Source organism: Lipophrys pholis (assembly GCF_963383615.2).
Source record: "Lipophrys pholis genome assembly, chromosome: 18".
Lineage (NCBI taxonomy): Eukaryota > Metazoa > Chordata > Actinopteri > Blenniiformes > Blenniidae > Lipophrys > Lipophrys pholis.
The window spans coordinates 10874764-10886815 of record NC_137646.1 but is presented as its reverse complement, the minus strand read 5'-3'; the positions used below and the strand labels follow the sequence as shown (position 1 = coordinate 10886815).

The following is a 12052-nucleotide window of genomic DNA, read 5'->3' as shown; positions in this document are numbered from 1 at the left end:
ATGTTCAGCTTTTATCATTTCTGACATAGACCAGCACTCTCAAATGGTCTGATACTGAAAAAAGAAAACGCATATTTAAATAAAACCTTTTTAAAGGGCATTCAAACCACATGCTGTATTCAGTCCTACTGACTTAATAGAGTGGAAGAAAGTCTTAAAACTGTCTTTTTCTATGAATTTACTGTTCGCTTTTAAAGAATTCAACATGTAACACCTTACCAGTTTTTTAATTAACAAAATATGTGCTGATTGAATCAAACTCTCATTGTTTATCCTTTTGTTTAACTAAGAATAATTTGGCGACATAATGAAGATATAAGCACTAAAAGTTATTTTCTTAAAACCACTATATGAATTTGAATTGATAATATTACAGAAAAAAAACTGTCTCCAAATCAAAACAACACAAACTTAGAATTAAATTGAAATCATGTTTATTTCTATCTCATTAATTCAAGTACATATGACTTTTCTTTATAATTGTTGATGCCAAAGTATGAACCAGAATTCTTCTACCATGTTGTGTTTGCTGCTAAACAGAAGACGTACAGCAGTGTGAAAATGGAAAGCGTTCGTAGCCATTTGGGTGTCTGTTTACACCACAACGATGCTCGGAACCACTGAAAACACAACTTTTTGAAAGCACTCCGACTCCGTCTCTGTGACGACAAAAGTTGCAAACTGCCATATTTGTCGACACATGTAAGGTTAACTAGCAGTGTTCACTTTTCTTGCAGCCCACGCTGACTCTGCAGAACAGCCTTCTGACTCGCTTCCCGGAGGCGGGAGACGTTTCCGTCACCGTCCAGGCTTCCAATGGCCGATCCATGGTGCAGGACAGCCGGACCGTGCAAGTCTACGGTAAGGAAGCAGAATCATAGAAGTGTCTGTGGACTTTAGTTCACTGAGGTCTTCGGGGGCTTTTTCCAAATCAGTTAGGGGAGCAGAAGTCAAACATGAAATGAATCCTGGTGGATGATTCACCCAGCTCCGGCTGAGGCTCATCTGCCGCCGTTATATTTCCTCTGTTGCCCTAGAATATAGGATGATCTCATCCGTTGGTGCCTGTAAGTGTGCCACTGGATGGAGGCTGAAGGTGTTTTATTCATGAGCCTCGTCTCTAAAGAGTTCGCTTCAGTAGCCTTCAGGTTGATGTTGTTTATGTCTTGTTTCTTGTATCTGCTGGTTGCATGAACATCTGTTCATGTTGACTCTGCAGACGCAGACCGCCGTTTCCACTTACAACTGTACATGCGTCCCTCCAGTCGGAGCGGTGTGTTCCAGCAGCCTGCTTTGATTTGTAGGAATGACGTGTTGACTGTCCCTGCAGATAACTTCCAGGTAATCCCTCTGAGCTTCAGCAAGAACCTCGACCGCTTCAACCCAAACATACCGGAGTGGAGGGACGACATCGGGCAGGTGGTGACCAAAATACTGGCAAAGGTACGGAAAAATCCCTTTCACATCCATCCATCGTCTGTAAGCGTTTCATCCAAACATTAGGGACGATTTTCCCAACTAGTGCCACTGAACAAGGAACAAATCTCATGATGTAGCAGTAATAGATGAATGTTGTTCTTTCCAGTAGAAGAATCCTCATCTGAGCAGGTTTGGACCTCAGATAACTTCTTGACATTTGGTGACATTGGTACAAACAGTGCATGAATCTCACTTCTGTGAGTACAAGAGCTCCAGTGAAGAGAAACTCTTCAAACTGTTGTCCTGAATACATTTTACAGGAGGTTGGTTTTTGTCTCCATAAGGATAATTCAGCAAGAAGGGAACCCCCATCCCAACAAGTGACCCCAGAAAACTACTCTTACATTCAAATCTGAAGAATTACGATTAATTTCTTTTGGAATATTCTTGTAATCAATCTTTGCAAATGGACAAATTTGTTGGAACATTGTAGAATCAGTGTGATGATTATACTTAAAAATCTAATGACTGAATATGAAGAACTGAAAAATAGTGCTTTTTTCAGTAAGTCAGTCAATAATTTGAGTATTGCATGAATTCCTTAAAAGTTGATGGTTCGATCCGCCATCTTGGTCTCTCTATGTGTTTAATGAATCCAAAGAAAAGATATTATAGAAATCCCTATGATATTTTACCTGCTATTTGCAGGCATGTATGTGGGTGGTATTAAAAAGCCAATCAGAGCAATTCAAACAGAAAAAAGAGGCTAAACTCTCCCAGATCCTCAACGGGTCTGCAGCCTGATCTGGATCTGATCATGTGACTCTTCATGTAGAAAATGGTTCCCCCCGTCTGTTTTGTCACAGTTCAAGGAGACGTTGGTTATATTCGATGGTAAAACAGTTTGTCAACAAAGTTCTGTGTCACTTTTCATTGAAACCTCCTAGAAAAAAAATCACCATTGATGAATCTTCAGTTCCATTTAACATACACGGACAAGCTGTATTGAAAAAACGACACAACAAAAATGACACCATCGATTTCACGCTCCACATACGATGCGAAGGCAGAGCATTGACGTGACTGTTGAACGTCTGCCTCCAGGTCACGGGCGTCCCTCAGGAGTCTCTGGTCACCGTGGTGAAGCCCGGTCTGCCCACCACCGCCGACCTCTACGTCCTCCCGCTGGACTCCAAACCGGCCAAGAGGAACATGTTTGTGGACAAGGTGAGACGTGAATCCGCACACGGCGCCGGGATTCCGCCGGCCATTTTAAACGTACCTGCTGTCATCTTCTCCCCAGCGTATCCCGGCCGTCGTTCAGGCCTTCAACGACAACAACGTGAGCTTCGTGGTGCGCGGCGGCCTCCAGGTGCTGGTGACGCTCGCCGACCCCAACGCAGGTACCCTCTGCACAGAGCCGCACGCACTTCATGAAGCCTCCATCCTTTTTTAATGACCACTGCATGTTATTGGTTTATTTCCAAGGCCTTGGTCTAATTGCTAATGACTCAGCAGCTGCGACTTCAGAGAATGGTGCGTTCATGAACCATATTGAAACATTTAACTCAACACTTCAGCTTCGTCTTTGACTCCTGGGCTCTCTCCTTTCCTGGTTTTCCAACGAATGTCCTCCAGTCCGTGCTGTGCTTTGCTGTTTTTACCTGATCACTCTGCTCCTAAGAATGGACAAGCTGTTTGCGGAAGGTGGCTATTAGAGGAGACGCTGTTCTAAACGTCTTGATCCCCTCTATTTCTGCCTTTTCTGTTCCTCTGTGTTCTGCTTTTGAGTCAAGGGGCTTCATTTATGGAGGTGTTATTGGTGAAAAGGTTTGAGCACTTGTAAAAGTGGAATTTCTCTGTTGACTGAATGCGCAGGTAGTTTCTCCTCATGTATCTCAGCTGAGAGCCGCGGAATGTGATTTGATTTGATTTGACACATTGATTCAGGAGCACAAAGTTTTTCCACCAAAATTACTGCAACAATAAAAGGACAAATGTGAGCGTGTCAGTTTTTTTAATCTGAGACTTGTAAATTAGGATTTGTGCTCCTGTAATTAAGAATTTGTGAATGTGCAAGTGTGGTGTTGTATTTGTAGAGAGAAAATCATTCTACAGGTACACAACTCACTGTACACAAGTACAAATTCCACTTTTATAAGTGCTCAAACCTTTTTCACCAATAACACCTCCATACTAGTTTACTAAAGTGTTCTCAATTGCATGCAATTAGACTATATATACATTTTCAATTTCCAGTTACATTTTCCACAAGTGACATTACACGCAGACAGGCGTGTATGAATTAGAGTTTTAAATGCATTATTGTTCAAGTTCACGATGCAATGGCTCCAGAGCCACAAAGTTAAAAGTGATACCATGGACTTGGACGTGTTGGGGGCAGAACGATATCCAACACATCTGAAGCTCTCCAAAAAAATCGAATAAAACCTTATGTACTAGATGATCCGTCACAAAATCAAAATAGCAGAAGAGATTCAAAGAAATTGGTTTCAGCTTTCACTTTGTACCTTCGTTTTATAAACAATGCAAACAGTTTCATGTATTTTAAATCACAGTACGCATATTTCATAAACCTATTAGCGTGAAGTCATCACAGGACTTTGCACCAGCTGGACCACGTTGTCTATATTGTGTCATTCAGTCAGCAGCGTTCCTCACTCTGACCTCTCAGAACATCAGCTTCCACAAGGAGAGTTTAGCAGCTCAGGCACCCGATTTCCTTTTTCCTCCATTTTATTTCCTCAAAAATCCAAATGTATTTCTGCACCCGTTAATGTGACGTGTGTGTATCGTCACTCCAGGCTACCATGGAGCCGCTGGGAGTCCGGGTATTTGGGCTCTTGCAGTCATTTTCCTCGTCAGCATCATTGCCATCGGCGCCTTCATCCTCTACAAGTTCAAAAGGTGAGCCATGTCGTCTAAACGATATTGTTCAGTGCATGCACAGACTCGCTAAATATGAGGTTTTCATTCACTAATACAGGTTCTCAATTTTATCCTTAAATGGCATTTTTTGTGTAGTAATTGAATCTGTGTATTTGTGTGCAGTGCTCGTAGCTACCACTCGGTTATTAAACCTCACTCAGGCCCCGTTTTTACATGACAAATGGAGAAAACGCAACTTTTTTTTAATGTTCCGGGTCTGTCTCCATGGAAACGACTTGGTCGTCTGTCAACATGAATGTCCGCGTACTCACTGTGTAAATGTTTATAGCGTATCGTTCTCTGCATGTGTGTGTGTGGTTTCATTACAAAAACAAACAACAGCACCCACTAGTGGAATACTACATCGTTTTAAGCGTTTCTGCCATTTCCGTGCCAATGGACATCGTTTTCAAAATGTTGCCATTTAAAAAAACAAAACGCTAAATCAATGCGTTTTAACTTGAAACGTTGTCGTGTAAATGAGGCCTAAAGCTTAGTTCACTATTTGGCACTAGGTATTTAAACTTTATTTTAACGGTTAAACTTGTTTTTGTGGCTCCATACAGATTACTTGCAGACCCTCTGTATTGTTTAAATACCTATTAGCCTGCATGGAATCTCCTGGTTGAGGGATTCTTGGTGTAACTGCATGCTGTCTGTTCACACTGAAAACCCACCAGAGGCACTTCCTCGCGTCCCGGACACAAATATCCACCAAAAGTCACTTGATAATAAAACATGAACTTACAGCCCTCATCTTACAAAAACATCGAATGCCACAGTCCTTGGCTTAGGACTGAGGACGCCTATCCCCCGCTGTTTTTCAGGAAGCTCCCGGGCAGCCGCAATGTCTACGCCCAGATGCACAATGAGAAGGAGCAGGAGATGACAAGCCCCGTCAACCACAGCGAGGACACCCAGCACATCATCCAGGGCGAGGAGTTTATCGACGACGACCTGGACTCGCAGACTCTAGGTAACGCAGGAGGTAGCCCCACCTTCCGTTCCCTTATCAGGACAACCACTAACCACTGCTACTAAAGCCAGGCCACTAACACCAGCAGCTAACACGCACCAAGGTACTGAGGCCTTCACGCTTTCTGACTACTGCCACATTGTTCCATCTTTCTGGAGATTGCTAAAGACCTTTGAGCTTTGCAATGTATGTTTAGGTCGGGGGAGTCAAACGTGAGGCCTGTGGGGCAAAAGCGGCCGGCAGGATGATAAAACAATCTGCTGTTCCTGATTCGTCTAATGTTTTAGCAGTAGTCGCAGACGTAGCAGTACAACGAAACCCAGAACTGAAAAAAAGATCCTGTTAGTAGCCTGCGGGTGAGAAACCACTAATGTAGCGGTGAAAACTAGCTGTGCTAATGCTAGCGAGCTAACTGGTGCAACTTGATACTCATGCTACCAAGCTGACATTAGCATCAGATTCAGCAGGTTTGGAGGAATTCATTAGAGATAGAACAAAATATTTAGTGCCGCAAGGAATTGTTGAAAAATAAATTAAAAAGTCATGTCACCTTTTTTTTTTTGAAGAAGACTTTTCCGTTTCTGTAAGGTTTGTAAAACTGTTGAGACTAAAACTGTGTTTGTCTTTATTATTTTCTCTGCTTAGTACTTAAGAGTTAATAGAGTTTAATTTAGCTGGTTTGGCCCCCTTGATAAAAGTAAATCTCAGAAGTGACTCTATGAGGTCCCTAGTTTGACTCCCCTGGTCTAGATCAAGGATCCCCCCCCCCCTCCGACATTTTTCACTGGTAGTTTTAGGGTCATTACCTGCATTTCTGAGCACGTTCAACCTTATAGTTCAGTAATATGATGTAACGGCATGTTGATTTGATCAGGTTCACTAAGGTCCTGTTTACACTATATTTTACAAGTGAAAACAGAAAACTTCTCGTGTGTTGCGGGCAACGTTTACATGGCAGCAATGCTGGCAGTCACTGAGCGCACAACTTTCTGAAAATGGCTCTCAAGGTGGGGCTTTTGGAAAATGTTCCGGCTCTGTCTCCATGTAAACGCAAAACGTCTTTGAAGCAAAAGCAATGCCCTTTTACCAAAAATGTTGTCGTGTAAACGGGACCTAAGTTTCTTTGAGACAGTTTTATTTGAATGTTGAAGATGTGAATAAGAATTTGAAGTTATTTCTAGTTTCCTTTGTCAGTTTTTTTATTTTCTTTATAGTTGAATGCCAACAAAGTGATTTATGATGATGTGTCACGATACTTAATTATGAAATCCTGTTAAATTATATTTGTAGTGGTAAATTGCAAGAGTTTCTATGAAAACAAATTCATCTCATTAAGTAGAAATCCATTCTATAAAGACTTTTTGGTCTTAACATGCAAGTTTCTTTAAGTTAGCAGCGTAGAAAAAGAGTCAGCAATGTTCCACTGAGCTGCTTCTGGCTGTAATGTTCAGTTTAAAGACAACAAGGTCAGAGATGACAGTGTTCACAGCTGTTCTACAGCTACGAGGAGCAGAAAATTGATCCGTTGGTATAAACCTGATATTCCATATTCAAGAAGTCCAACAGGCTTTGTGTGTGAGTTGTTTGGTATGTCAGCTCAAGTCGACGCTGGTTTTTATAAACACAAATCTTCACTCAACCAGGATCCATGTCTTAGCTTGTCTTCTACTTCTGAGTTTTGCCTTTTGGAAACTTAAAAGCTCAAATATTTAGCTTTAGACTTGGACAGGAAGGTTCTGTCTACCCTGAAAGGGTTAAATCTATCAGCGAAGCTTCGGCCTAATCAGGAAGTTGTATTTATCCACAAGATATAGCCCCTATTTATAAGACGTTTTCAAGTGAAAACGGAAAATTTTCATTGTGTTTTAGGAGTCCATTTAGAGAAGAGTGGTGCTTGGAGCCACTGGAAAAGCACCAAGCAAGACCTTTCTGAAACGTAAAAGCAACAACGATGCGTTTTCTCTGGAAACGTCGTGTAAACAGGGCCGTGGTCTCTCTCCAAGTCATTTTGACCAGCACATAAGTTGGGAAACTTCCTACAGAACTCACATAAAAACCTTTAGACCACTTTATGGATCAATTCTCCCTGCAGCTAAAACTGCATGAAAAGCCACTTTTCAGCTCTTTAACCAATATTCTAGTAGCATCCCTATTCTGCTACTCACAGCGAGAGAAAAACTGAACCTCACCGAACAAACAATCGATCAACTCCTTAAATTCTGACAAGAACCTTCAGACAAAAGCAGCTCAGTTACAACCACTGTAGTGACATTTAGTAGAGTTTTCATCGGGTCGTAATAAACTGATGGTGTGTTTTCAATGTGACGTAGCTGAAGATGGAAATCGTCACTTATTAAGCCAATAAGTGTTTCTTATTGTATTCTTAAAGTCTTGTCCAAGTTTTCTTTGTTCCAATATAACTAGAACAAAGGCTTTTTCTTTTAAATCTACAACTACATTACTGAGTGTGTGTTGACATTTTAAAGAAAGACTTTTAAAATGTTGCATGAATATTGAAGTGATATTAGAGACCCTGAGGAGGTTTCAACTGATTTTCTCATAAAAATCTGGGAATCTGCTGATCTTTGTCCCTATAAAGTACTTATTCAATTTGCAAACCAATTTATCAACATTTTAAATTAAAAAAAGCACTACTTCATAATGACAATTGTGAATAAATCAATGATATCCAATCAAATCACCCCGAACCACGAAAAATAACACAGAAAATAAACAAAAGTGTGTTATGACACCAATATTAATTTATTAGAAATGTTTGTCACTTGATAAATGGGTGACTATGGCATTCAGATTTCTTTAATTTTTAGTATTTCTTATATTTTGCATCAAAGTTCTATTAATGTAATTTACATTCATAGTGTCGTGATACAATTTATCATAATATATAATTATTTTGTCAAATCTATCAAAAAAAAACAAACAATGTTGCGTCATCCTGCAGTTTCATATAATACCACTGGGGGGTGTTTGATTAAAACTACCTGAGTAATTACATCATTAGATGAGGAAGTCTTAGTCTTTGTTTTTCACTCCAGATTTTTTGTCATTGAACTAAATTTTACATATAATTAGTGCTCAAACTAGCTGTCAGTCTTGTTTGCATACAATATTTGCTGATGATGTCTATTGAAGAAAGTCCTTTTTCGTTGACACATAAACAGCTTTGAGAAATAATGTCACTTTACATGTCGTTTTTTTTTTCCCTTGATGTGCTTTTTTTTTCACTTTTCAAATTTGAAAGCAAATTTTTGATTGGTATTATTATAAAACCTAAATTTGATTAATGGTTTGCAAGAGTAAGGAAACCCTGACATTGGCATTACCCGTTCATATGATGTGTTTTGATGAGAAACCTCCACAGGGGAACTTTTACCATCTTGTCTTGGTTTGGATTTAGCTTTGTCGCTGTTGGCGCTGAGCTCACGCAGCTCCCCCCTGTTTCTCCTGCCCTCTTGTATTCCAGGCAACCATTCAGGTGTGGTGCTGAGCATCAACTCCAGAGAACTGCACAGTTACCTGACCAGCTGATGGCTGCCGTGGCAGCGCTGACGAGCTAGCCCAGCCTGGCCCCGAGGTGGCCAACGAGCACAGGGACTCCACTCTGCCTTCCACCTCCTTCCCTCCTCCCCTTTTAATCCTTCACCTCCCTGGACACTCTTCAACGCCTCTGCTCTAGCTTTCTTATGCTTTTTTTTTTTTTTTTTGTGGAAGCTGCAGGAGCTGAGCCAGCTGGAGGGATTTCCCTTTCACTGTTTTTCCCTCTCACACGGGGCACCACAGGGGTTGAATTTCCTGTCACTCGCAAACCCGGTTTCTCATATCAAGTTTTCACCCTTCACACCACCTGCTGACACCCAGGAAGGATCCAGATGTTGATGACTCGTCTGTGTTTTATATGTGTCACTTACATTTAAAGATATAATATGTAATATTTTGGTATTTCGTTTCCAAGAAAACTCAAAATTTTGAGGAAAATGTCACCAAAAACAATCAGGATATCAATTCATAAATTTGTTCAGCCTTGCTGTATTCAAAGTTTACTGCCCCAAATCCAGGTTTTCCTTGATTTTTATCCATTTGAATGTTGGATAATAGGAGCTGCATTCAGAATCTGCTGTGTCTGTGAGAGGTGGACTGGCTCCGCCCACACATGCCCATCTTGGGAAGAGGAGGAAGTGCTTCCTCTCATGGTGCCATGTGTCAGAGCAGAGCTGCCTAATTGTGGGAGGGTCAGAGGGAGGGCTTACCTGAATTGGGATTGGCGAAACCCCCAGCAACACTATAGGGTTGGATTTCTGATTGGCTGGTGGAGCAACACACTTTTTAAAAATTGAAACAAGCCAGGGAGAGAGAGGACAAATTTTCTTTACTTCTGGGGCGTCGTTTCCAGGCATAAGGATGTATATTATTATTGGAAAACCACTAGAAAGTGAAATTTCGCACAATATGACTCCTTGAAATCACATTAGAGTCATGGGGCATTTAGGTTGGATGGTCAGAGCAACCAAAACAAAAACAGAATTGCTCAACTACATACAGGTCAGGTTCACAAAGACCTCCTGCATAATGTCACAGGGCACGACTGAAGTAGAATTACCTGAATCTTACATATTGTACCTTTCATCTCTGAGCCTGTCTCCAGTCAGAACAAGTGTCACCAATGAAGGAACCAATGAAGACTGTGGTGCTCACGTGATTTCAGATCACAAGGTACAAGAGTCCAAATGAAGACATTGTAGGTGTCTCTGTCTACATCTGGTATGTTCTCCCCCTACACCTCTCCCTACTGTTGCCCGTCCACTCCGACTCAGTTCAAAGGCAATAATAATCTCAAGTCAATCGTTGGATGTGAGGAGCCCTCGGGGGTCTGCGTACGATTGTTGGCATGTAAACACAAGAGGGAGCTGTTGCACTTTTCTCCACTTGCAGGTACCTGGAGAGCTCAGCTTCCTGCGAAGGTAGGAAGAGGAAGCTGGCATGTTTTTCCAAGCGTCTCCATAAGTTCAATACATCCACATGTCCGTCCCATGGTGCCTAATGCAGCAGATGAAGATCTGCTCAGCAACATTACCTGTTGTCAAGTCTAAGTTCTGTGGCACTTTCCCCTCCTCTTCCCCCACCTTTCCCACAACCCTCACATTTTCTGGGTCAGGGCAGACTCGTCCCCCCTGGAGACAAAGGTTGCCGTCATGGAGGGAAAGTGTACTTGATATATTTGACTGTATCAGCCTATATTAGGCAAAGCCCGCGGTGGAATCACGTCTCCTTCAAAGGTTTGGTTTTGTAAATGTGTAAATACGAACAGTGACCTCCAGTTTGTAAATACTCCCTTTGACGTGTGTGCGTGTGCGTGCGTGCTTGCGTTTTACACTACTACCAAAATACACTTTTTTTTGCTTGTTTCCAGAGTGAGTTTCCTCGATACGAAGGTCTCACTGTTTCCACTTTCTTCATTGCCTGCTTCTCATCGATATTTTCACTGTAATCTCATGAGTACTTCACCGTCTTCATCGTTAACTGGGAATAATTTCATTGTCCTCTAAAGACACTCACAGCCACACAGCGACAGCTCTGTACATGGATATTTTTGATACACCTGTCTATTTTTCCCCACCAGATGAACACTGGATAGTGTTTCTGTTGCCTTTATCTGCTGAGGTCGTTCTGTTTTTGTCCGTTTGATTGCACTAATGATGTAAGAACTTGCTGTCTCCGTGCATCGGACGGCACCGGACTCTGAATCTAAAGGTCTTTGGATTGAAGGCCTACAACAGTCTACCAGTGGTACCATAACCGCCAAGATCAGCCTTTGGTTCTTCTTGTATTTGCCACAACTGCTCACTCACTCCTTCTGTTTTTTTCCCCACTTAATTCATCTTTTGTACATATTCTGCTCATGTTCGGCTTGTTCTTAGTTTTGTAGTGATGTGTCGTCATTGTATCGATGTCCCCTTCAACAAAAATAAGGGGAAGTGGGGATTATGATATTCCGATGTAATAGTCGTGGAGTTTCACGAATGATGACACTGACAGTGTAATTTTTGACCATATTGTTTATTTTTCTTCCACTGTTTCTCTCTTTCTGCTGGTTTGTTTGATCTGTTGAGTTTGCAATTTAAAACAATTGTGTCCTCTTCAGGAAGCATAGTGCACTCAACCTGCATCCTGGAATAAATCACTCCCATAACTTGTACGCGTGTTTACTTGACATATTATTGAAAAGCACAAAACATTTTTAAGTATTTGAATATTGACATACCTACAGCTATTGTTCGTTAAGTTTCATGTATATGAGAGATTAGAGCCCAACTGCACCTACTGGGACTTTCAAGAGAGCATTAATGGTGACTCCCAGAAGACTCCCAACGCAATACGTTGAGCAAGTAACACATTCATTTTCATAATTTTCTGCTCATGCCGCTGACAGCCAAAACACAATGATGGTAAACCATTAAGCCAAATTTCAGCCACCCAGTACCACATGTGTGCCACATCTGTGGGACAAACAAACACAAGGAAAATAGTTCATTATATTTTTGGTGGACAGCAAAATAATTGCAAGAAAATGATAGTAATGTCTACAGAAACTATATATAGGAACATGTAAAACCTGCAGACAAACAAAATCAACTTCAAAGTTCCTTGAACGGCTGAAGCGACACACAAACCGATAAGTCGAAGCCCGGG

The 12052-nt window shown here is 41.4% G+C and overlaps 1 protein-coding gene across 1 annotated transcript in view; it reads left to right on the top strand.

The window, feature by feature from the left end:
* Nucleotides 1-11551, top strand: part of sorcs2 (sortilin-related VPS10 domain containing receptor 2) — a 392590-nt gene extending 381039 nt beyond the window's left edge. Inside the window, exons 21-27 of the mRNA XM_080485810.1 lie at nt 738-861; nt 1331-1443; nt 2524-2646; nt 2723-2822; nt 4245-4347; nt 5196-5344; nt 8829-11551. Coding sequence (XP_080341936.1) covers nt 738-861; nt 1331-1443; nt 2524-2646; nt 2723-2822; nt 4245-4347; nt 5196-5344; nt 8829-8893 — 777 coding nt within the window. The 3' untranslated portion in view covers nt 8894-11551. The remainder of the gene's footprint in view (nt 1-737; nt 862-1330; nt 1444-2523; nt 2647-2722; nt 2823-4244; nt 4348-5195; nt 5345-8828) is intronic.
* The last annotated feature ends 501 nt before the right edge of the window (nt 11552-12052 follow it).